We start from the raw sequence: 27,688 nt of genomic DNA, 5'->3' as shown, positions 1-27,688 counted from the left end.
GAATAAGTGGTATAGTGGAACTAGGTAAGAATGGAGATGGACAGAACTTAGAGAACAGAGGCCAGGTTGGCTATTATGAAGCTTAAGGCATTTATCCTAGGAAAGTGACTGTCTTGGAGGTTTCTTTTGTTTGTTTTACTGAGGGGTTGATTTGATCATATCTGCATTTTTAGAGGTCCCTCTGGGTGTCAAGTGGAGAAAAGAGTCAAGTGGGATGGGATGGAGATAGCTACCAAATAAGGTGCAGTAATTCAGGGGAGAGATGATAGTGTGGATTAAGGGAGAGGCAATAGTGATGGAAAGAAAAGAATAAATTGAAGAATGTATAATGGTTGTTTTGTAAGCTCATAACTTCTCAAATAAAAATTAAAAAAAAAAAATAACTTGTGATGGAATGGTAAAGGAAGGTTAAGAATGTCCTCGAAGTTTCTGGAAGATGTGTTGTCACAGATACTAGAAAAATTGAGTGCTCCAGGAAGGAAGGTCAAATGCTATTAATAAGTCAAGTAAGGTGAATAGAGGAAGTGGGATCCAAATTAGAATGAATTGAGGATTAACCATCAAATAATTAAGCAGCTTAACATGAGGAAATGAGAATAGTTGTTTCCAATGGAAAGTAGACACAAGAAAAGAGAAGTAAGAGATAAGAGATAGAGCAGATAACATCAAAAAGGTAGGGCACTGAGGGAGGTGAAGGTCCCCAGTAAATCATGGATGAAAAGACTTCAAGAATAGAAACGTGTAAGAGATGATTGTTTTTAAGTTGATTTGCACCATGAGGGTGATAAGAACAGTCCCATCGCCTTCAATTCTTCAGCAAACCTACTTCACTCAAAAATGCCTCATTAGGTTTTGTGTAAAAATAGATAGTCTTGCCCTTCTTGACAAATGGCAAAGGAAGAAAAGACCAAGAGAGCAGAAGGAAGGAACTCCTCTATCTCAGGATTTTCAGAAATCATTGGAAAGTTTTTGGATTTTTAACCAATCTAGACATTAAAGGACAGGACAACCCCTCCTGTGGGGTCCAATTTTTTATATGTGGAGATCAGTGTTCTCTTTCAACCAACTGAACCAATCTGCTCAGATTATAACTATTATTATTCCTAATGTCCTTAATCAAGCAAGGATTGCAAACTCAAATGTTTTCTGAGACCAGCAGGTAACATAGGAGTTGTAGGGGCCACCAGTAGAATACTGAAGAAGACTATCACTCCACAAGATCATAAAAATTCAAATTTTAAAATATTTGCTGGCTTAACTCATTTATTATTAACCCATTTATTTTTTAGTTCATCCTTACATGTATCTGGATTCCTATTATTGGAATGCTAAATCATTATTTTTGCTTCACAGGTAAACCAAATATTGACTTAAAAATTAAGCTTTCCAAATATTTCTTCTGAGAAATATTTGAGGTAATTGGCATTTATTTTGGCATGCTCCCACTACCAAACAAGCTGCATGACCTTAATTAAATTTCTTGACTACTCTAAGCCCCACTTTTATCTATAACAAAATGCATGTGATAGGACTTACAGGGTTTTGGTCAGATGAGAATTAAATGAGCTATATACAAATTGCACAACCAAGAACATGGTACATACTAGACACTCAAAAAAGCATTAACCAGTTTTTACAAATTGTATTGCGATAGTGCCTTATCATCACAAGCAAAATTCCCTACACATTCCTTCCAAATTAATGCATTGAACACTCTTTTAAGTATTAGGAATAGAGAAATGAGCAAAACAAAAATTCTTGCCCTCATGGAGCTTCTGTTTTGGTATGGTGATAAAGCTTATATTTGAACTGTCCAGTCTGATAGTTTCTGTAGACTTTTAGTATCTTTGTAAAATTAATGGTGCCAGATCTTGAAACTAGTCAATTAGATTGGCTCTACAAAATCAGTGAATAATTCTTCCCAACCATAGAGAATTTATTTATCCTCACTGACATTTAGCACTAAGATTATTAGACCTTAATAGTTCTCTTTAAAAGATGCCAATGGAATAGATTTGTCCCCAGGTGTTTTTTTCTCAGCAGAGCCCTCTGGCAATAGAAATACTAGACAGTTAAAGATACTATAACTAAAAAGGACCTTAAGGAATTCATTCAGTCACCTTATTTTTCAGAGGAGATACTGAAGCACAGAGTGTAAATAACTTGAGCAACACTATACTTAGGTTATCACATTGAAAACAGATTAAAATGATGTTCCTTCAGGTAGGGGGAAATATACCTTTTGTATCCTAAATGCCATATAATTGGTGAAAAAATACAGATTTTGATAACTGCTATTTTTCCTAACAGCTAGATTCCAATGGGGAACTGCTCATTCGAAATGCCCAGCTGAGACATGCTGGAAGATACACTTGCACTGCTCAGACAATTGTGGATAATTCTTCAGCTTCGGCTGACCTCGTTGTGCGAGGTAAGTTTCAAGATTTTAAAATTTGCCAAACCAAAGGTATTTGACTTGGATAAATGTGTATAATCTTCTGGTGACTCTGGTTCAAATTCTTATATATTTAAAGTCTTGATCCTTGAAAACAGCTTCTCACCCATGCCTAGTAATGATCTGTGCCAGTCAAGTAGCAAACAACACTGATTTTGTTTGTTTTTCTAACTGCATATCTCCTAGAAACTTATACCACACACCTCCTACTAAATGTTTATGCTTTTATACTTAGTACTTACCAAAATTCTCATTTCTTGCTAATCCTTTCAGTGTGTTGCATATAGTGCTTCCTTTTTTATTTTTATGGAAAAAATATACTGTTACTGTTTACTATAACCTTAAGTCTTACGTATTTATCACATCATCTTAGAATAAAATTTTAATTTATATATGCATCATGTTTCTATTGGTTGCTGGTTTTCAGGCTGATGTTTTTGTTCTTTTAATAAATCTAAGTAAGAATGTGCTGGGATACACACTTATTGAAAATGTGAATCCTTTGCTACTTAGCCCCTGTTATGGTTGTGAGGCAGGCTCCAAACGTGCCACACCTTGTTTAGAATCATTTATCAGCTCTTCTCTCACTACTACTATGTGAAACCCAGTCTCTTTAGCTTAGCACTTGAGAAGTTCCATGTATTGCTCTTAGCCTGACCCTCATCTCAACTTTAATCGCTCATCATTCCTCGTAACCAACTCCACTGTCCACCTAGTTCACAGACAAACCCTATTCCTTGTTTCATAGTCTTCCTTCCATGCATTTTATAAATATTTAGTGAATTTGTGTTTCTTTGCATAGCTTCTTAGTTCTCTTCTTTTTACCCTTAGTGTCATGTTAAAATTTCTATATTTCTACTTACCATTATTTAATTGCACATTTTTCAGTTTGTTTTTGTGAGAAATCAGGCAAATAATTAGTAAATAAAATGGTATCTGTGATTTCTTAATGCCTCTTCCAGAACCAGATCAATATAATTTCACTCAATTTCATACACCTCCCTCATTTCTATCTACAGCAAGGGTAATATGGGGTCCCGAAACAACACTGGGAAATGTTGAAATGCATTTTATTTCAGTCGAATACATTGAATACATTCTCTAATACATTAATAAGAAGTATAGTTGAAGTTTCTTTATTGAAATGAATGAAATAACTTCATCCATAGAACACCCTGAGGCTATAAAACCTAACCCAAAGAACAGTTCATTTAAGTAGAGTATTTCTATTTAGAGTATTTGGTTATTTGGTACATCTCTTGCTTTGAAAGTTATCAAAGAGAGGGACTAGTTCACTGTTCTTTCTAATTAGACCGTTAGCTTTTAAGCTTTTCCCAGCAATAGCCTATGTGTAGATTTAATTGACATTTGTGCATATTTAAAAAAATTATTATTACAGTAGAGGTTATACTACAATAACATGTACAGCCATATTTTCATATAAATTCATTTTAGTAAACACTCGGTGCTCAGAGGGAATAGAAAATTTTACAAATGCAATGGAAGAGTATCAATGGTATTATCCACACATGCTTGAGTAATTAATCACCATAATGTGTAATTTCATCAAGACTAAAGCCTATTAAAAAAAACTATAAAAGGTACTCTGTGGAAATACAATTGTTTCCTCCCTACAGCCTTTTAGTCCAGGAAAAATGCCTCAAAGCCATGGAAACTGACAGGGTCTCTCAGGAGAAAGATTAATACAGCATTTTAAGTCTCTGCAACATAATAGGATTTTAATAAAACTATAGGTAGAAGAAAAGTATTAGTTAGCACTGTTAAATTCTGCAAAGTCATAATTAGACTTCAACTGTATTTTCAATAATAGAAAATATATTCTATTTTATCAAAATAAATTTTCAATTAAAATAGACAAATGCATTTTTATTTAGCTTGTGTCAAAAATGTGTATAAAGTAGAACATCAAATATGCTTTAAACATATTTCCTTATTTCTTGTTAAACATATTTCCTTATTTCTTACAGTAACGATGCTAGTATCTAAGGAAGACATACCCTGCCTTACGCAATATTACTATTGGCCTATTTATTCACTAACTTTATTGTTTCATCTAATCCAGTAAATTGTAACCTGAGGTTTCCCAACAGGAATCAAGTGGTCCATAGAGCTCCTGAAATTATATGAAAAATTTTGTATGTGTGTGTATTTTCCTGGAAAGAGGTTTTCTAATTTTCATCAGATTTCCTCAGCCAGCAATGGCCTAAAAGGCATTAAAAGCTTTAATCTATTATTCTTTTTTCCCTATATCTGCTTTAAGGCTCTGTAAAGAGAGAAACTAAAGGCTGATTAATTATTTCATGCTAAATTATAAGCTAAAACATTTCACATATTGAGATTTTTTGGCACATTTGGAATGTGGATTGCCTTAGAAAGATTCAGTTTGCACTCAATACTTCAAGAATACGTTTCTCAAAACATATTAAACGTATTCTATATTAGACATTCTGTAAGAACTTGCCAGATTTGAAATTTAACTAATACATATTCAGATATAAGTATCTGAATGACAGATACTGAAATTAGTGCTATGAGAGCTACAGTGAACAGAGTAGAGGGGAAAGTAATTTCCTCTGAGGATCACTAAGGAAATATTTTGGTGATAAAACTAGGATAGTGCATAAACTATTATGTCCTATCAGAAAACTTAAACAAAAGTGGAAATATTCAGACATAATTTAAACAATGGGAAACTCTTTTAGTCTGTGCTACCTTGAAGGAAATGAGTACATAGTACATGGTAAAAACTGTTGCTGTTCTCCTGTGTGTGTGTGTGTGCCTGTGCATTTGTAATTGTGGATGGGTGAGTGTGGGTACATGTGTAAACCTTGAAAGTAATTTACATGAGAGAAAATGGTGTATTTCAGATTTAGGCCTTTCATTATTACTCCAAATTGAGTTTAGAATGGAAGTAGGGAATTAGTTAAATATAGGAATTAGACTATTTGTAACACTGAAGTTAAATGTAGTGAAACAGAAAGAAAGAAAGTGTAACATTGGACCTGATTGCATGGAGCCTTTTACCCAGAGAATATTTGCTTCCCCCTACAGTGTTTCCTGTTCACTGTGTGGTAGGATTTGTTAATAAGAAAGATAATAGCAGTTAGTGTCAACCAAAAACAACCTATAAAAAATGGCCCCACCAATTGGATATGAGCAGCTGTCTTTTTATAGCAAGCAGAAATGTTTCCTTACTAGACTGCTGCCACAGTTTAATTTGCTTACCCACTGATGCTCAAGGAGAAGGGACCAGAAAAATGGCACACACTTTCAGATCCCCTCACAGGAGGAACTTCCTCCATGTCCTGTTGCCCATCTCTGCAACCAGTTTAGATCATAAGGCCACAGCATGTGATTTTTCCCTTTTCATTTCCAAAGCTGTATTTTAAATTATTTCTATCCTTCCACTTTAGAATGTTTCCTGCTACTATTTTGACAGTGTAGAAATTATTTCTGCAAGAGTAATCTTTCTTCAAACAATATTTTCCTGGAAGCCTAATATATAATATTCAAAATGTGTTGATTGAAATAAGTCAAAATCACTTATATTTCTAGGACTATGTTAAATTCATTATGCTGAAAAATTCTCACTGAAAGCACCAATTTTGGGGTGCTTTTTGCCCCACACTCTGGCAAAAGCAAAAGACTATCCTTTCTGAAATGACATACTTTCAACTCAGCCGCCTCAGAATTCCAACATATTTAGATAAATCAAATAGAAAATTGCACAAAAATTTACATAACACAGGGGGAGACAAGCCATGATGAGAGAATAAAACAAAACAATAGAATTAGAACTCGGATTACTTCAGATATTGGAATCATCAGAATGAGACTAAAAATAACCATGCCGAAAATCTTTCAAGAAATAAAATAGGGAATGGTAAAAATGAGTTGGGAATAAAGGACTATAAAAGTTGACAATACATGTTTGGAAAAGAGCAAAAGAAATACTTATAAATGATAAACATAATTAGTGAAAATAAATACTCAACAGATGTGTTAAATAGATTAGAAACAGACTAGGAAAAAAATAGGAGACTAAAAGATATATTTGAGGACATCATCCACATTTCAGCACAGAGAAACAAGAAAAAAATTTGAAAAAAAATTAAGACATTGAGCATATAATGAGGAAATCTAATATTTATCAAATTGGATTACCAAAAGAAATGTTAAAGTAGGCAAGAAACAATTTTCAGAAAGATAAAGACTACAAATTTTGGGGAATTGGTGACAAACATGAATCAAAGAAATGCAGGCAAGATAAATATCAATAAATAATGTAAACACTGAAGAGAGACAATCATAAGAGCAGCCAGAATGAAAATAAATGTTATTTGCAAAGACCTAGCAATGCATGACAAGCAGACTATGCAAGAGCAACAATAAAAGTCTGAAGATAAATGGGGTAGCCTGCCTCAAAGATGGTCCCCAATGATCCATGCCTACTGGTATACCAACCCTTGTGTAATCCCATTGCACACCTAATTGTAGTTGGTCTTTGTGCCAGTAGAAGTGACAAGGCGTGGTTTCTGAGGCTAGATCATAAAAGTCATTGCTCCCTTTGCCTTGGTTTTTTGGATTTTTCTTTTTAGAAGAAGCCAGCGGCCATGTCATAAAGACATTCAAGTAATCTTGTAGATACATGAGGCAGAAATGAAACTTTCCACCAATAACCAGCAGCAATTTCCCAATCATTTGAGTGAGCCATCTTGGAAGCAAATCCCTAGTTATTCAGATAACTGTAATGCTGGCTGACACCTTGATTATAACTTACTGAGGAACCCTGATGCAGAACCATTCAGCTAAGCCACTCAAGAATCTTTGCCTGCAAAAACTGTGAGAGTTAAAACAAGCAAACAAACAAACAAAAAAACTGGCTTGACCTATCATTTTTTACTTCCGGGACATTTTTGTCATATACAAGGTAGGATTTTTTTGTGTGTCTTTTGCTCAAAAAAGCATAATTGTTTTCTAGTGAAACTAGAATCTAGTTTTGTATTACAGTGATTCCAGCATTCTTTTTTTCCCTCTTATAAAAAATTCTTAATCCTAATGCATTTTGCAATCAGTATAAGAGAAAAGTAAATAAAAGAATATAAAAGATTGGAAAGAATGTCATTTCACTAATATATATGATTTATTCATCCTGACATCTATAGGTCATGTATGGCATTGATGTGTCAAAAGCTCCAGGCAACAAATTTCGTAATGAAATAAACTGTGATACCTGGAATAGAACTTCCAATGAAAAAAGACATTTTAGATTTGGAAGATTGGATTATTTCTTCCCATCTTTGATTGAGTTTTCATTTCTCTATTCATGGTGATTCTGAATCTTATTGAGTAGTCATATTTGTGATTAAGATGAAGTAAAGTTTTCTATTCTTTGCATATCCCAAAAGTAACAGTAAGCCTGCAAAGTGTGGTAGGATCATTCCTAATCATAAAGATCATAGCAAATCTGACTAAGCCATCCTGTATATGGGACATACTGCAAGCACTCTGCCAGAAACTTAAAAGATTCTTCTTGCCATTGGCCCCAGTTGATTGTGGAAACAATGCATAAGAGTGCAGAAAGGTAAAATTAAAAAAAAAAAAAAAAGATTTCAAAAAAAACTGTAAGAAGTAATAAATGTTTATTGTTGTTTTAACCCACTAAGTTTTAGGGTAATTTGTTATACAATAGATGACTAATACAATCATGGAATAATATCTTCAAGGTGCTGAAAGACAAATTAATCTCCACCAAAAAGCTGGGGCATCTGGGGTCCCTCACAGAGGAGTGCCCAAAGTTGTTAGTCAAGGCAGCTGAAAAGGAAGTGACAAACTCATGTATATCTTATATATCATTTCTGTCTATTCTCTATATTTGACCATATAAGATATATACATATATAAAAAATATATATCATATATACATATATTCATATATACATATATAAGATATGCATATGTAGGATATATACATATAAGTATATAAGAATAATATATATTTGACCATATCGGATATATAAATATATACATATATGAAATATATCTATCATATATATGAATATATGTGTGTATGTATATATCTTATATGGCCAAATATAGAGAATATATAAAAACAGAAGTCACCAAAATAAAGGAGGTTGGTTACCTCTGGAGTTGGGGCAAAGGGAAGAGGTTTAAATGACTGAGGAGGGTAATGTTTTATTTCTTAAGCTAAGTGATGAAATATATCTATCATATATATGAATATATGTGTGTATGTATATATCTTATATGGCCAAATATAGAGAATATATAAAAACAGAAGTCACCAAAATAAAGGAGGTTGGTTACCTCTGGAGTTGGGGCAAAGGGAAGAGGTTTAAATGACTGAGGAGGGTAATGTTTTATTTCTTAAGCTAAGTGATGAAATATATCTATCATATATATGAATATATGTGTGTATGTATATATCTTATATGGCCAAATATAGAGAATATATAAAAACAGAAGTCACCAAAATAAAGGAGGTTGGTTACCTCTGGAGTTGGGGCAAAGGGAAGAGGTTTAAATGACTGAGGAGGGTAATGTTTTATTTCTTAAGCTAAGTGATAGGTACATGGCGGTCATTGCATTATAATTTATAACTTTCCCTAAATGTTCTATATTTTAAAAAATAAATTTGGTTTAATAAAAAAGAATCACAGAGTCACCTGCTATCCCCCACTTCCTCACTGCCAGCCTTCTCAGCAAAGTTTCCTAAAAATTTTATAACCTCTGTTCAAAGTTCCCAAACTTGGCTGTACATCAGATTCACCACTTAGATCATTTTAAAATACACAATCCTACACCCCTGCACCCCTCTTGGAAGTTTCTCAATAATAGGTCTGGAATGAGCTTAACAAAACCACATTAAAGACTGGCCTGGAAAACCATAGTACATCAATATGTAAATAGTATTAAAATATTACTGGACAGTATCTCTGGGAACTTGAGCCCATGCTGATCAAGATGACAGAGTAAGAACCTTCAGGACTTCATTCCCCACAGAAGTGTTGAACAACCAGCAAGAACTGGCAAAAATATCTTTCTCAGAGCTCCAGAAGGTATTTAATGAATTGCAGTAACAGAGAGAGTGCTAAATCAAGAAAAATCAACTTAAAAGGGCCAAGATCTCATGCTGCCATAGCTGGCCCCTCCTTGCCCCGCTCAGTGGCTCAGAGCAGAACTAGCCCACACTCCCTCCCCGTGCAGACCCCTGGTCCAGGCTATGGAGAGAGCAGAGTAACTTTTGTGCACATTGTAAAAGCATGTATGTCTGACTCAGTCTGTCTGGTGATGGCCTGAGGGACTTGTTCCAGAACTTGCTCTGTGTGTAGAAAGAAGGCAGCTCACAGAGCTCTCTTACAGAACTCTTGTGGGAGAGCAGTTAAGACTACTTGGGGCAAGGGATTGCTGGCTGTAGGACATACATTACAGTGCCCATGACAATGAGGTAATGGTTTACTAAAAAAGAAGGGACATTCATATCCATGTAAATGGAAGAATTCCTAGGGCCACACGTGCATGTCCAAGAAAAGATGCATTTACAGAGAGCATCAGGAAGCCCTATGCTTTGGCCTGGAGTTATTCTTTAAACCCATTGTATGGATGAGCACTGAAGGAGAGCACTTGTACAGGTCAGTCTTCAAAGAATGGCAAATGTGCTTTCTTTTTTTGTTGTTGATAGCTCCTGGCATTCAAAGAAAGCTCTGTCATAATATTAGTTAGATACAAGCTTAAGAGATAAATGCTTCAGAGTCTAAATTCCAGCAATGACATACCAAAATAACAAAACTTCCAGGTTTTAATATAAGATTACGAAACACACAAAGAAACAGGAAGTGATGGCCCAGGCAAAGAAGAGTCAAGCATTAGAAACAATTGATGAGGAGGACCACACCTGTAATATACCAATCATCCTAAATATGCTCACAGAGCTAAAGGAAAACACAGACAAAGAACTAAAGGAAAATAATAGATGAGCACAAAGACAATATCAATAGGGATATAGAAATTATCAAAAGTAACCAAACAGAACTGAAGGGGAACAAACTGTGATATATCCATACTGTGGAATACTAGTCAGCAATAAAAAGAAACAAATTGTTGATATACTCAGTGACTCAAAGGGTCTCAAGGGAATTATGCTAAATGAAAAAAGCCAGTCTCAAAAGAGTGTCTCTTATGTGATTCCATTTATATAGCATTCTAGAGATGATGAGATTACAGAGATGAGGAACAGACTAGCTGTTGCCATGGCTGAGGCTATAAAAGTATAGTCTGGCAGAGCAATAGATGATGGATGACAGATAGGGAGGGAGGGAGGGAGGGAAAGAAATAGCAATGTGACAGCATGTTAAAGTTGGTGGATTGAGCTACTGGGGGAGGGGGATCAGGGTATGATGGAATTCCGTGTATGGGGCTAGTATTGTTTTTGCAACTATTCATGTAACTTTGAATTTATTTCAAAAAAAAAAAAAGAAAAATATAGTCTGGACGAGCCTCATGATGAATCTTGACTGTGGCAGTAATCACCCATTTCTACACCTGTGATGAAACGTCATAGAACTAAAGAGACACACAAATGAGTGCATGTAAACTGGTGAAATCTGAATAAGATTATAGATGGTCTCAATGTCAATCTCCTGATTGTTATATAACAATCTTTAGTTATGCAAGGTATTACCATTGGGGGAGAAACTGAGTGAAGAATACACAAGATCTCTCTGTATACTCCTTTCTTCTAGTAGCAGTCTTTTCTTATTGCAGAAGTTGTAGATCATATGGAAAATACAGAGTTCCCATATACCCATACACACAGTTTTTCCCACCATTAATATTTTACTTTCTGTAGTATTTCTTACAACCATATGCAATTTTACAACTATCTCAAAATAAAAGGTTAAAAAATATCACTGGATGTAAAATACACTGAAAATATAAAGAAAATATGTACTTTGGGAAATTTATTTCCAGAATAGTATAACATGATTAGAAGGCATAGAACATGAGACACTCACAGGGAATGTTTGAATGACAAATGATGACCACTAAATTGCCTTCTGAAGCAGAGCCCAGTTAATCTTGGGGCTTGGATATAACTCAGTAGGGGGCAGCTTGGGGCCAGAGCTTAATGACTAAAGGCACTAGAGGACAGGGTGTGTTCTGCCTTCCCCCAAGCTCTTTTCTCCCATAATTCTCTTAGCCTATCCTCTAAATAAATGTTGAACACGTTTTTAAGGAATGTCATTATGGGAGGGTGTTTTCTTTTCCTAACTGCTAAACAAATACTGTAGAATGGGATGGCTTAAACAGCAGGAATTTATTGGCTCAGTTTTGAGACTAGAAGTCCAAAATCGAGGTGTCAGCAACGTGATGCTTTCTCCCTAGAAACTATGGTGTTCTGGAACTGGCTGCCAGTGATCCTTGGGGTGCCTTGGCTTTTCCGTCACTTGGCAATGCACCATGGTGGTGTCTTCTCCTTTCTATTCCAGGTTCCATTGAATTCCAGCTTCCGGCTGCTTCCCGTGGCCTCTCTCTTTCTCTCTCTCTGTGGCTTTCTCTATAAGGCCTCCAGTAATAGGACTAAGACCCATGCTTATTCTTTTGGGCCACACCTTAACTGAGATAATCTCATCAAGAAGTCCTGTTTACAATAGGTTCACACACACAGGAATGGATTTCAGATTAATAACATGTTTTTCTAGGGGTACATAACTTCAAGCCATCACAAGGGGCATGAAATTAATAGTATTTCAAGGTGACAAAATGTTTAAACCTGGCCAGGGTTGACAAAATTCGATTTTTAACAAGACTCTAACGTAATAGAGTGGTCCCTTATTTGGAAATTTTTTCTAGGAAATCCATGGAAGACAGTTTGAAAGTCATCTTAAGTTTTGATAATAAAATATATTTGGGAGTAAATTAATTTAGGAATGTGCTTTAAAAAGATAGTAATGGCCGACTTTCTCCAGTTTGTCCCTTATGAACCAAATAGAAGTCAATTGCAGACAATTGAAAGTCTGATATTAATGTTTTGATAGTAGCCACTGAAGGGAGGTTTTACATAAAGGCCACAGTGGCTTGGGAATGAAGGAAGGCAGACCAAGCGGAGAGAGAGGGATTAACTCCATTATTTTCCTCACCCCCATCGTTTTAGCACAGTTGAAGTTAAGCAGTAAGCCACTTAGAGTAAGGCAGAGTTAGTTTCAAAAATCCCATAGTTAATCTCAGAGTCACTCAACTAGACAATGTATTAGCAGTAATTAAAAAGAGAGAGAGGAAAAAAATAAGAAAAAAAAAACAAATCTCCCAGCTAGAACGCTAATATACTAATAAACTTTGCAAGATAATTTGCAGCAGATAATTTTATAAGGACTTGTAATGCCATCTTCAGTATTGTGACATTTTAAATAGTTTTAAGATTTTAGTAAAACAGATATTTTTTTATGCTAACAAGAGAACATGTATTGACATCATTTGAAAATAATATTATATTAGAGGTAATTTCAAATTGAATCTTTTAAACCAAGGGATTTAGAATGTTAGTCACTACAAATTTGCTTAATATTTTAGAGACTCTATAGTTTAAATATGTTCTTAATTTAACAAAAATGAACCAGTTATTATACTTCAAATAATTTAGACTTCTAATTTAAAAATCCATGTTGAGAGGATTAATACAAATGTCCTCTTTTTAAGCTTTTCATTGTAATGAAATCTTTACTTCACAGATCCCATAATAGTATATTTCAGGTTGTTTCATCAAGTAAGTGATGCCTGTGGACAGTCCTGTATGAATGTTCTTTAGCAAAAGTTATTTCTGGAGGACTTAAAACTCTTCAGCTATAAGAGAGTCATTTACAGGGAGAGGTTTTGCAGAATTCCTTCAGCAGCACTTGTGGGAACTGATACGCAGCTTGCCAAATCTGAATTCTCTTTCATGAGTGCACTTTTGGACAACATTCAAAAACAGACCATAAAATTAGGCCACAAAAGCAAGAAATTAGGTTTTGACTTGTAGGGTTTCACCACTTTCCCTGGCATTTATGCTATATTAAAAATATCCTTAGCAAGGTTACCAGCTGTAAGACCTTTCTGATACCTGACTGAAGAAAATATATTCACCACTAAAATTGCTGAAACAGAAAATGCAATCATGATTATAATTTTCAGGTCTTTTCTTTTTCTTTTATGTCTTAAACACTAATATTAAGCACTATTTCTTAACTCATGGCTGAGATTTAAAATAGAAAAAAAGACTATCTGAAATTATTTTGGATCTAATTCTCAATACTAACCAAAGTACATGGAATTTGAATTTTTTTTGGAAAACGAAGAACTGAAATTGAAGCAGATAGCGGAAACTATGTCAATCATCTCCTTCAGAACAACTTTATGTTGATTATATTGTTCACCAGTAGCTTATATTCATATTCATGTTGTTTTGTCTGGTTTTCTATTTAGATATGAGTATCCTGTGTGTGTGTGTGTGTGTGTGTGTGTGTGTGTGAATGCAGCTTTCCACTTTATTTATAAGGCCAAGATACACAGTTTCAGAATGTAGATAGATATGTTATATACCATCTTTATTTATATTATCCACTGAAGTTTTTTTTGCGAGGTTTAATGATACAGTTACCAGATTTTTTCTTAAAGAAGTTATTTTTTGGTTGATGACTAAGCCACTTTTAAACCCTCTGTTGGATAAGTTAAGGTAACTCAGCCAAATAAATAACCCAGTAGAAGCTGTCAATATACTTTTTTGTCTGGATAATATTGCTGTATTTAATATTATCATAATGGGTAGCTAATGGTCTTTTCTACAGAACATGTTCTTGAGTATTTGTTACTCCTGGCTGTTCTACATTGGCAGATTTCATACCCAGCCATACCTCTTTCCACTGTCCAAGCAAAATTATTTTTAATGTCCAGCACCTCCTCAGGCCAGCTTGGTGCCACTGTCACATGGGGGAAAATCTTGGCCACAGTCATTGGTGGGAGATTGTGGCCTGGACCCAAACCAAGGGCCCAAGGGTAGAGAGGGGGACCAGTGTGGCCAGGGCTGACAGCAGGGCTGTGGGCTCTGCTCTGTGCAAGTGTGACGAGCTGCAACAGGTATGACACCAGTGTCAGGGCAAGGTTACTTGGGGCATGCTCGATGGACATGCACTTGTGGGAACATATGTGCAGCTTGCCAAATCTAAATTCTCTTTCATGAGTGCACTTTTGGACCATACAATTATGGCCCCTACAGGCCCCTGGAGGCCAACATGCAGCAAGAACATGCCTTCTCTGTCGGGAAAGACAGTGGGGCAGCAGTATCTGGGGTTAGGTTATCGTGGGGAAGCCTCATGTTAAAGGGGCAGTGGGGGGCTAGGGGGGAGCTAAGGAGGAACACCTAGTTCCTCTCCTATCTGGGATCTGCCAACTGGTTCTGGGCTCCAGGTGGAAGGGTTGCCTTACAAATTGTAAAGGGTTGACTTACAAATTATACTTGGTACTCATCAGAATGACATGATAAAAAGCTCAGTCAAAGAAAAAAAAAAAATGATAAATTAGCACTCTTCTTTAAGAAATAAGGAATAGATAACCATTTTCTTTGTCTAAGATGAAAGTGTTCTGATCTTATTGGCAAATGAGAGTGTTCTAGTATAATAAACTTTCTAATAAGCTTTCTAATAAAAGTGTTCTGATCTAATTGGCAAACACAAAAAAAGTGTTCTGATCTTATTGGCCAATTATGTTAATTATCTCTTTTGCCTTCCCATTTCTTCACAGTAACTATATGTAATCTCTGCAATTATATTTAAACTTGAATATAAAATTTTGGACCAAGAATCAGTCCTGGAGGTTATCTAGACTATTCCTATCCCTTCACTTTACAAACTTGGACACCAAGATTAAGTGACTTACCCTTTATTACCCAATTACTAGTGACAAAATAACCATCTTAGTACCCCAGTTCGGTTTTCTCATTGTACTAGGCTTCTTCCAGAGAGAATGAATAAATGAAATGTATAATTAATTTCTAAAACTCTATGTCAAAAAGATTATCACGTCTGTTCTAGAATTGAGGCTACCAAGTAGCAAAAGTTATTGATTTTAGTTTCTGCTCGTTTCCCTTTCCCTTCCTATTATCTTGCATATACTAATAAAATATAATTTAATTTTAAAAACACTGTGGAAAAAGATAAAGCCAAAAAAAATTCATTAGAAAAATGTTAAATTACTAACTCGTGGATTATTTAGGATTCTATTTGCATGCCAATTCAGGGACCTTGGATATTTGTGAAAACAAAAGGACAGAGAATCTGCATTCACGTTAAAAATTTGTGGAAGTTGATGTTAAATCAGCTTTCAGATTTCTGATGTATCAGCATAAATTTTCCTGATGTATTCAAGAATTTATATATTCCAAGTTAATAAATAAGCCTTTGTGGATTTACATTCAGAATATCATTTAAGGCATAACATGCTAAATTAATTCCAAAGAGCTTTTAAATTAATCTACTTTATCTCCATGAAATTAGGAAGACTAGAAGGAAAGGTTTCATATAACACACATACCGAGTCAGACAGGCAGGAAAGCACACACACACACACACTGAAGAGAGCCGGAAAGAAGAGATATATAGGCAGAAAGATATGCCCAGTTCCTCCTAGTCAAGTGAAAGAGCATAGTTGAGGTAGTTTTTCAAGTATTTGGGACAGAAAAACACACATTTACCTCAGATACTTGGATAATTGCCTCAGTTTTCCACTTACTTTGGCCAAAGACGTCTTGCCACAGAAACAGGGCTAAAGATTCCATCTCATCAGCCCTTGCAGACCGGGAGACAGGAAAATGGCCCTGCTGCCCACACTGGCTGGAACAATGACTAACTGGGCGCCATTCTGATGCGTCCTGACCCCACTCAGCATTTAACTAGAGCAACACATCTATTAATAGCAAAGCCTGCCCAGAAATTAAGTATTCCTCTTTCCGCTGAGGATCAACAAATTCAAGTCAAATGAAAGCTATTAAGGGCTGGTTCTCCATGACGGTTACAGGCTAAAGCTGAAATGTTGAGTCGAAATGCATATCTGGTTATAATAAATACAGGATTTAGAAAATAGCTTCATTGTTTCAAACTCAGAATTTAGTAGTTCTATTTTTTTTTATTCTAGTAAAAATAATAGCTTCTCAATTACTGCTGGAATATTTAAGGTGCATCAATGATTTGAAGTTGTGTTTCTCTGTGGAAGGAACAATTCAAGGAAATTTTCAAGTGTATCAACAAAGTGTATATATAGTGACTCAGAATGAGAATGAGTCACTATTTTAAGCTTTAAGCTGACCCTTGAAAATTACCTAGTTTAACACTTCATTTTACAAATCCACAAATGTAAAGCTTATAAATGTAAGAGGGTTAGAAACTGATAGAGGACACTATATGCCATGCACTGATGTGAATTCAGATTGCTTTTTAATTTGTCTCACTAGAGTACAGTGAGAGAAACTGCCTTGCAGGTTTTCCTCTCACTTGTCTGTCATTAATTGTTCTTGGCTCTCTTTGGTTTTATATTTCAAGCTGGTCACCTTTTGGCAAATTGTGGAATTTCATCTTTGCTACATAGGTAGTCTATATCCATGGCTCCCTTTAAAAACTTTGATTCTGGGAGAGGAAGCAGGAATATTGACCAGACAATTACGTTAAATTAGGCTGACAATTATGCCAATTATGTCAAATCAAGAGTAATAGTAGAGCAGTACCAATCATCAGTGATATCCAAAAGTCTTTAGGAGTATGAATGGCAATTATATTTAATAATATATTAAATATTTTAATAATATTTTAATAATAATTTTAACTTATGTTGGCAAAATGTTACATTTTTGCAACTCCAATACTTATGCTATAAAAGATTTATATTATGAATATAAAATAAAACATAAATATATGTAATTATATAATTTAATGTAAAATACATGACATGTAATAAAATATAATATAAAGTATATTATAATAAATATATTTTGCATGTCATTTGTATGTTATATATCATATAAGGATATATGGCATTTATTAATGATTTGTTGTATTTTAAGGCCCATCTTAAGAAGTGGGTACTATTATTACCTTCATATTACACATGAGGAAATTGAGTCCCAGAGAGCCTGTTGGCCCAAGATCATGCAGCTCCTATATAGAAGAGCAAGAGTTGAATCCAGGCAGTCTGACATCAGATGGAACACCCAGCTCCTTGCTATAATATAACACAATATTAATACAGATATATTCAATGAGATAAAATGATCAATGCAGTAAAAGTTAAGACAGGCCTCTTTCTTTTTTTGTAAGAGACGTTTATTCTGTAGGAAGTCACTGATACAGAGTTTGTAATTTATTTTTGCTCACTGTGTATTAGTGGCTGGCCTAATAACAAAGAGGAAACTATAATAATTTAAAATATATTTTTCAATAGTCAACTTCATGCAGTTATAAATATAATAGCAAAAACAGATAGCAAATAAATTAAGGCAAATGGCTTTAAAACCTGATTTTACAATATACCCTGTGGCCTAAAATTAGTTCATTTGAATGTTGAATTGTGGGTTTTTTCTAAAGCTTATAAGTCATAAAGTTAAAAATAGTTCAATCAAAATGTTTAAATATCAGATGTTTTAGATTTTACATTTTACCACATCACTTACAAAAATCCTGCAAGGTGGTAGGGCAAGAGCTGTTAATCCCATTTTATAAACCAAGGAAGAGTTAAAAAGCAAAAAGATTGTGACTTGTAAAATGTTCTTCATCTATCACATTATGAAGCCAGAACCCAGCCTGATATTCATTATATCAACTTACTTTGCCAACTTCTCAGTGATGTTTAACGTCCCCAAACATAGAAATGAGACTGTATCATTTTTCTTGGTATTGTACCTTTGTATTGCTATCAGTGCATGTTTTACTTTATCAGATTAATTAGATTTTCCTCCCCCCAAATTCTGACGTATTGATAATGCCAAGTTATAGTAGAAAATAGAGTACAATTTTAGGCTGTTTGAAATTAGAACATCATAAAATCTTTTCAATTCATTTATTAACCAAAAGACAGATAGCTTTGTGACTAAAAAAAATAACCAAGAAAATATCTAATGATGTAACATCACTTTTAAGCAAAACAATTTTGTTATGTACAATTTTTGTGGGATCTGTCATTTCAAGTCTCAGGAATGTGCAATTCTTTCCTGGCAGGTGGCTTTTTCAGACTGGCTTCCCATCACCCCCAGCTCCCTGCCACTGCTGTCCTCACCACCCAAGCCCCTGGAAATTGGATTAGGTCACAAAACTGTTTGCACCTAAGCCTGGAGAGAATAGAGGAAATTCAGAAAAAAGGCTTTTACCCTCTAAACCGAGGGCCAAGTTAAGAAGTTAAAGGAGGGGAAGCCCTTCTGGTTTACTAACTCATAGCTCCTCTAACTCTCAACATCACTAGTGAGTTTAAAGGAAACATATTCAAAGATAAAGAAATACTAAAAGGGTTTTACATCTGTCTCTGCAGAATAGCCCTAGGCATCTTACTAGTCCAGCTGTTTCTTTGTTTCCTCCTCCACTTCCTCCCTGAAGTTAACTATAGACCTCTACTTGTGTAACAGAAGAATACCCCCTCTGTTATCCAAATTTGATATAAGACATTTCATTAAATTAGAATCCGGGGAGTCATTCTCAATCTATTCTCTGCCACAGCACTTTTCTATAATGATGTTTAATTGCACAATAGACTCTTTCAAGTGAAAGCAGATTCTGACATAAATCCAAAACTTTTTTATAAAAAGTAAAACGCTATTTTAATTTCTTATTGCCAAATATTGGCCATCGGTAATGATCACTCTCTGTGGACTCTGAAGGGTTGAGATGGTAGGCTGCAGTCTGTGTTATGTTTCCCAGGGCATTCCTGGAGTGCCAAGCCCTTTCCTTAAAAGTGCATTGAGATGCAGGTGAATGAGAGTGAGCATACTGTGGAGATAACCATGTATCCACTCTACATTCAGAAAAAAATGATGCACAAACTTCTGTATTATGAGTAGCAAATTACTTGTGACACACCAGAGTGTCAAGTCCCCTGTTGTGAGTGCCGCTGGATAGTCGAGGTTTGTCACATTGAAGAACATACTTCTGAGCTCCCTACAGTCTTAGTTGCTCTCAAAAACCAGAACTTGACATCTTCCACACATTCCTGAGAGTTTCTCCAGAAACAAGGAAGTGTTACTGATAGGAATGTGTTAGAACATTGTGATGTTCAGAGTTTAAACACCTTGGAGGACCACTACATGATTTTTCTGCTCAAGCAGAAGATGGGACTCCACTGAGGAAGGAGTTTAAGAAAGCCCTTTAGGTGGTTGTCCAACAGCCCCCTCTCTCCAAACTTAAAGTCTCAGATTTTGAATAAGCAAACTCTGGTAATCAAAAAAACACCAAAACTTCACTCAAAAGGAAAAAAAAACCAAACGAATCTATCTAAAATTAGCAATTTCAGTTCTAATTGAAAGGTCTTAGAAATCTCATATGCTTAATGTGAAGAATGAATTTTGTGACTTTTTTTTTTTAATCATTTACTGCAGCAGGCAGTCAGAAAAGGCAAATTTTCCTACACACTATTTCTCCTGTCTAAATGACTATCACTAGGGGACAGCAGTGGCTTAAAGTGGCATAAGTCTAATAACCAGACTATCCTTAGTTGTGGATAGGTGAAAGAAGTGGATGGTCATCCTGTTAATTATATGGCTTTCTATAATAAAATACCTTATTAAAATATGCATACAATTGTTAAAAATATCTACATGATATGAGGGAAAAGGTATGGTGTTTAGCTTTAGGCAACCATGGGTTAGAAATCCACTTTACTTACTTAATATCCTGTGGTCCTAGGCTAATCAGCTAATCACTCTAAAGAACTTCAGATTCCGTATTTATGAAGGAATAATAATAATGACAGTTCACACATTGCCTATGGCAACTTTTTATAAAAACTTTTTCCTTTACCTCCTCTCCCTTTATTCACTATTTCTGTATATATAATCATAAAAAATAACCTTACTGAAGATACATACCCCCATGACATCCAGCCCCAACTCCTGACCAACTTTTTAGATTTATTGCTTAAATTCATCCTCAGTATTTTTTTTTTCTCAGTAAGAAGTCTTCCAGTCACATGCATATGTTTTAGTCGGTAGACTTGTACTATGTGGAATGCAATTACAAAGGGTCCAGGAGTTTTGTTTTTGTTTTGGTTTTGAGGAGGGAAGGTCCAGATACAACTCTTGTTTATAGAAGTTAGTCACTGTTTACGAGAGAAGTGTGATGGGGCCAAAGCTTGTCTCTTTGGTCTTCTCTCTTTTGGACTTCAACTTCAGTATCTAGGAGAAGATAGTTTTTCTTTGTTCATTATTTCAGTTTACACAACAAGAAACATGGCAACTCCCCCAAGTACATGGCTTCCTGCCCTAACTGGGCATCCACACTCTCCCTTCAGCCTTGATCTTTCCTCTTGCAGGTGAAAACAGAAAAGATGGAGAGAAAAACAGGCTGGATCCCTTTCTCCCCGTCTGTGCAAGCCTGCCTCCAACCTGGTGATCGTTGACACTCACCATTTGTGTGAAAGCTTTTTTTTTTTAACATACTATACTAGATTTTACTAATTAACTCATTCCTGTAGCTTTTGCAGTTTTTTTTCCCCAACCTAGTTCTTAGAGGATTTTCCCCTTTGAAACTTCTAAACATACTTTGAGCAGAAAGATATTTAAAAGTATAATTATACAACTTCACTAATACCTGAAAAATGCCTAGTGAACTAACCCAATGTGTTTTGTTATGGTCAAGTGAAAGTTCTGTGTATTCATGTCCTGTTTTTCTCTGAAGTAAATATCTCAGAAATTAATTCGTTATCTGAAAAAAAAATATGAAGAGCTGGTGAATTTTAATACAGGAGTATTGCCAATGAACGGGCTGTGTGATTTAACCAAGCAGGTAATGGACTTTGCTGTTTTCAAATTCACTAATGAGTCATCTTAATTAGAACATAAGCTAAGAGGAACATCACCACGGCAGTCTTTTGTGTCCTAGTGCCATACATATTCTTTGGCATGAAAAGATGAAAAGCAGCAGTAAACAACTAAAGATTGCTCGTGGCTCTATAGGGTTTTTGGAACAATTCCTGGGATTGGGATGTGAAAATAGCACGTGGAGGAAATTGTCATCTCAGTAGCCAGATTTAAGTGATGATAACCAGGCCATTGCCAGCATGCACATTTAGTTTTAATAACTCCTACCATCAGCTTGCTTGGATCTTATCTTTTGTAGGAAGCTAGAGGTTTTTATCAGAAGGACTTGGGCAGAAATGGGGGATTAAAATGGAAGTGTACAGTTTAAAAAAATACCATACTCCTATTATATGGTAGAGATAGTTAATATTCGTTTTCATCTCAGTATAGCTTAAACATCACCAAGATCACACAACATTGACTTGCATTTTTTTGTACTATTATAATAGAGTCATTGTTTCAACTAATTTTCAGAGCAAGAATAGGCTGGTCTTATTAATGACACTTTAAAGACTTATAGAAGAAGCTACCTTCCCTAAGATAATTGCTGTTCTTTCTCTTTCAGCAATGTCTATTTTGAAGTTATTTTACTTGAAAGGGGAGGATATTTTGTTCTGAAAAGTTTTTTGTTTCCCTGAGATCTTTAAACTTTTCATTAAAGTTTGCTATTTTGGTAAAAAGCTAAACAGTGAACCACAGGGTATTTTCATATAGTGTGTTATTTTGTCTTCAGTTACTTACTGGGGAATTACCAGCAGAAAAGAGAATGGCCCCAGGATTTCTTTCCTGCTTCTACCATTTCCGAAATCTCAAGCTTTATATTGTTATGTTAAATGCATGAGCTATGTGGAGGCGAATCCCAAAAGGTCCAATAGTTTTTTGGTTTAGGTCCAACTACAGTTGCTTAGGAAGTCAGTCAGTGTTTAAGAGGGAGAGAACACATTAGGGCTACTGTCCAAAGAGCCGTTCTGACTCGAGATGCCTGGGTTATATGGCGTGTTTAATTCTGAAGCATACCAATTTAAAATATGCTATCCCATTAACTTGCCAGAAAATGAATCACAATTATTGATTGAGGAAATATAGTTGGCCTATATGTAATATGTGAGTATTTAGAAAATACTTTTTTTTTCTGCTATCCTTCCTCAAATGTCCAAGCTCTTTTTCACTGAATGTTGCTACATTTCTAAAGGGAAAAGTGACAATTAATAAATAATTGTACTACTATTACTTTTTCCTTCCAATTACTTTATATATGAATGAGAACTGAGTGGAACTCACATATATGGTTCATACTTCTGTGTCGTTGTTTACCGCCCCCCACCCCCATGCCTTTTTGGTAGTCAAAAAAGACTGAGGAGACACTGAATATGAATTTATAAATGGGTGGTATATTTATCCCCACTTATCTGAATTAACAGACCAAAGATTTGGAAAACTATGATCAATGTAAACATTTTTGTCATTTTTCCTAAGATACACATTTGGGTCCAAGTAATTAATATCCTACTCAACAAGAAAGAGCTCCAGAAGAAAGCAGTTAATACCAGTCTTGAATTTGTTAATGCAGTTTTTAACTGAATGTTTTTAGCTTAAAGAATTGGGCTCAAGATAAATTGCTTAGGTTCAAATTCTAGCTTTACCGTTTTCCAGCTTTATGATCTTTGCCATTCTATTTAATTTCCTTATGTCTGTGTTTTCCTCATGTGTAACCTTGGAATAATAATAACAGCCCCACATAGGATTATTGGTGAGAATTATAAAAGATTTACTAGTGACTGAGATATAAAGTACTCATTAAATGATGATATTATTATTATTATATACAGTATAAATTGCCTTGTTTTGATTCACTGATAATTTTATGTCATATATGTTTTACTTTTTTATGAGTTCATAACTTGATTGAATAATACAGAAATATCCAACAGAACCACAATGAGAACTTCTCAGCATTCAGGTAGTTCTTTGAAGATCTTTCACAGAAAAGCACGTATGGACTGTATGATCTGAAACTAGCAATTTGCAAACAGACTTTTCCTCATTTGTGGTGTGTTATGCTAGAAAATCTAGTCTCTTATTGTGATTCTACACTCTGCCACTGAATAGCCTTGTGATTTTGGCAATACCCTTCTAGACTTCAGCATCTTTTGTAAAATGTATATATGGATGTTAAGTGAGCCTTAAAATGTATGTGATCTACATTATATATTGAAATGGTTCCATTCTCGGCCTATAGTCAATGATTTAATAGTAAAAACATTGAGAACTCAGGGAAAGTTAGGGAAAGAGAGTCAAGATGTGGCAAATATGACTCTGCATTGAGCACATGTGAAGGGAGACCATTGTGGCCATTTCCATAGACCTTCATTAGGGAAAAAGTGACAGAAACAAGCTTCAGTAATTATTTATAGACAGACTTTGAAAACCTACCATGTTGAATCATAACCCTAACAGGTACCTTGATAGACCATTATCTCCCACAGGTGAGATATAATGGAGAATTCTCAATCAGCAATCTCAGAGAAGGATGGTTAATAATAAGCCGCATAGTGAATCCATCTTGTCTTACATGTAGCAATCAATGTATTGGCTATGTACGTTGAGCTCCAGACAAAATTCCTTATGGGGAACACACACATGCGTGCATGCACATGCACTCACACACATGAAACTTAATTTCAAGAAGCCAACAGTATAGCTATGAATATACTGTTAGCTCAGAACAAACAATTGAAGAATAAAACATGGAGTTGTATACTTAAATCTCTTCTGATCCTAGTTTGGACTGAAAAAAGTTGGTCATTATTTTGTATAATAACTCTACAAGTCTTTAAAATGCTTTAAAAAGTCATTCTTCAGCTTTTGTCCTCATTTCATCTTTCTAAAGAGCACTATGCTAAAAAATAAATCATTTTTTTCTTTTTCTCTGAACCCTAATCATTTTTACCACAAGTTCTGACATCTGAAATTATACATTAGAGTATAGCGTTCTCTCATTCATGGTCTTGGGATTTCTCCCATTTGGAAGCCTGGATTTGAACAGCATAAAATTAAGCATTATATAAGAATTTCTGGGCTTCCTTGTTAAAGTTGTGAATATTTTGTGTGTCCCTTATCAGTAGTGCTTAACATAATGCATAAAGTCAGGATTCTGTATTACTACTACTCAACTGGGTTTTGAGTTCAACAAAGTCCCAAAGGGAACTCAGTATTGTCTAGAATGTGGCATAATCATTAGTCATTTTAATATGAATTGAAACAAAATATATCATAAAGTTAACAATAATTTTATAGACAATTTTCATATAGAGTAATTAGGCATTTCTGATCAACTGTGTGTGTGTGCATGTAACTACATATGAGGAGAATGTTACATATTAGGAGAATACCTCAATTTACTCTATCCTGGAAAATCTGCCCTCTGACCTGGTATCCTGATACTTTACCCAACATATCTGTGGAAACAGTCCAACTCCACTGATTTTAATTTTACCGTTTTGCTCAGGGTGTGGAAAAGGAATCAAACAACTTGTACACTGAGCCTAATCAATTTGACTCACCTATAGAGATAGTTACTAAAAACTAAAATGGCACAAGTCAAGGAATATTAACACCAAAATTTGGTGAAACAATCAATTATATTTTCCTTTATTCAGCTCCTATTTTAAGTAAATGGATAATTCAATAGGTAGCTCAAATAAGGAGCTCCATTTAGATTATTTTAAAAATGTATTACTATTCATTTTGCCTTCGATCTCCGCTTAGTCTATTTCAATCTCATCTATTTCAGTCTCATCAAGTGTTTATTTTACATTTCATTATTAGTTTTACAATGGGTTATTCTCCTTTCCACACTTTACTATTTGTACTAGATGACTTTTGAGAATCTATTCAATGAAACATGGAGTCAAAGAGTTAAAAAATGTTTTAGAGATTGCTAATTCAATTGCTATCAAAATACTGAATTTAGTCTTAACATCCTTATGAAATATTCCAATTTCTATTTGAACCCCTTTAATGGCAGAGAAATTCTCCCCATCTAATGCAGTTTGCATCATCTTTAGCTTCAGTTTTTTTTTCCTGTTAATCTTCTTTTCTTCTTTCTGGTTTCCCCAGGGAAAGTTTATCCAGTAATACATAGTTTTCAGAATTTATTTTTAAAAGAGTTAAATTTTTAAAGCATCGATATAAATATTTTAGAAGTCAGGCCTTGAGATGAAAAAAAAAATGAGTTTAAAGCAAATTTTAAAACGGAAGAGAAAGAATAAAATTAGTGAGAGAGAAGAACCGTAAAAGACAAGGTAATGCAAATAGAAATGGAAGAACAGTAGTGGAAGCATCTACCTGAAGACATACAGAAAGGTGGCCCAAAGAAAGGCAAAAACATGCACAGAATCAACACTGAAATTTTTACTGTTTATTTGAAGAAAGAGGGATTTAGGCAACCATAAATGCCTAACAAAAGCATGTCCACTCTTATTAACATTCTTTCAGTATTTGGAAGAATCAGGAAACAAAAATTTCAACATAGTCTTCTGGACACAATATTTGAACTTACTGAAAACATTTCACAAACTCCAGGGCATGTGATAACGGGAGAGGGGTAAGGATAAAATCATATTCATAAAAGCAAGAACAAAATGCATATTTTAAGTAATTTTAATCCCAGGCTTCATATCTTTTCTTTTTTCCTCCTCATTTTCTTCCCTTCCCAACACCCTACATATTTAACAGTAGAGGAAAGAATTGTTGAAAATGCTTTGCCAAGGCTGGTCAAAGAAACATTACAATCTTTCCCCCCACCCTCAGGTCTTTAATGATTAAAAAAAAAAAAAAAAGAAAAAAGAAATGAAAAAAGTGGAAGACAAATAATTTGTCATCTAATGTTTCTAGGTATTTAAAATGCAGGTCAAATTCCAAAAGTCCCTTCCATTTGACCAATTTCTCTATTTCATTACAATTTAGCATAAATAGTGTTCGCTGGAATGATTAACCACCTGCCTGAGGACCACCTAACAAAAATGGAAAGAGAAATCAATAGAGTATTAATGAAGTAAGCTGCACCTAACAGTCAATTTGCTTACATTTTCCTTCTTTTCAACTCTTTCTTAAAGATTCCTTGAGACTGATTGCACAGTGATGAGAGCCAAAAAAAAAAAAACAAACAACAAAAAACCTCTTAACATCAGAATTATGTATTACTTTTTTTTCATTGACAAAAGTATCAGTAGGGTGGACAGTTCTGAAGTGCCTTCCTTTGTGCTGAGGAACAAATAGCTGCTTTATTCTATTTTCAACCACAACCCGTTTCTGTCCATTCTGAGTTGATAAACTGAGCCAGTAACATCAGCCTGCATTGCTTACTGGGTCATTAAAACCTTCCTTCTGAGGAGCTAACCCGTCTCCAGGCTGGCCTTACGTTAAACTGCCAGGTTATCCGGGTTTGTCTCTTTGGTACCACTCATTTATTTTTGCTAAATACAAATTGCTTGCTACACACTAAAGTACCCTCACATTTCCAGCTTCTCCTCACCTTCGTTATCTGAGGTCCCCACTTTCTTTTAAGTGACAATGAGTGGTAAGTGAACAAACTGATCAATGGATCTCCGCCAGTTATTAACAAGTACTAATAATTGCTACTGCCATGTAATTCAGATCTCCTAGAAAGCTCTTATAGGAAAAAGGATGGTAATGTTAATGAAAGTTAAGGTTTCCTGAGTTTTCCATGAGTCAGATCTAGTTACTACATTCTTTACAGATGGTATTTCAATCCTCACAACAATCCTACATGGTCAATTTTTATTATTCCTGTTTCACAGATGAGGAAACCAGAGCTTAGAAAATTTAAGAAACTTGCCCAAGGAAAAATAACAGCACTCCAGAGCCCAAAATTAAAGCCAATCCTATTTTAACTCTATCCATGCTTTCTTTTTTAACTTTTTATTGTAGTAATATATATAAAAAATACAAAATTTCCTATTTTTACCACTTTCAAGTGTGCAATTCATTAATATTAATTACATTCCAATATTGTGCTGCCATTACCCCACCTTCTTCATCACCCCAAAAAGAAACTCAGTGCCCACTGAGTATTAACTTTCTCC

The 27,688-nt window shown here is 34.9% G+C and overlaps 1 protein-coding gene across 4 annotated transcripts in view; it reads left to right on the top strand.

The window, feature by feature from the left end:
- CNTN1 (contactin 1) overlaps positions 1–27,688 on the top strand; it is a 391,770-nt gene that overhangs the window by 268,025 nt on the left and 96,057 nt on the right. For 3 of the 4 annotated variants that reach the window (XM_037847170.1, XM_037847168.1, XM_037847169.1), the window contains one exon: positions 2,311–2,431. In XM_037847170.1, coding sequence (XP_037703098.1) covers positions 2,311–2,431 — 121 coding nt within the window. Of the gene's footprint in view, positions 1–2,310; positions 2,432–21,034; positions 26,488–27,688 lie in introns of those variants that run through there. The other variant, XM_037847171.1, reaches the window with a different exon arrangement.

Source organism: Choloepus didactylus, chromosome 8 (genome assembly GCF_015220235.1).
Source record: "Choloepus didactylus isolate mChoDid1 chromosome 8, mChoDid1.pri, whole genome shotgun sequence".
Classification (NCBI taxonomy): Eukaryota; Metazoa; Chordata; class Mammalia; order Pilosa; family Megalonychidae; genus Choloepus; species Choloepus didactylus.
The sequence above is the reverse complement of the archived record's forward strand: the minus strand, read 5'-3'. Positions and strand labels throughout refer to the sequence as shown.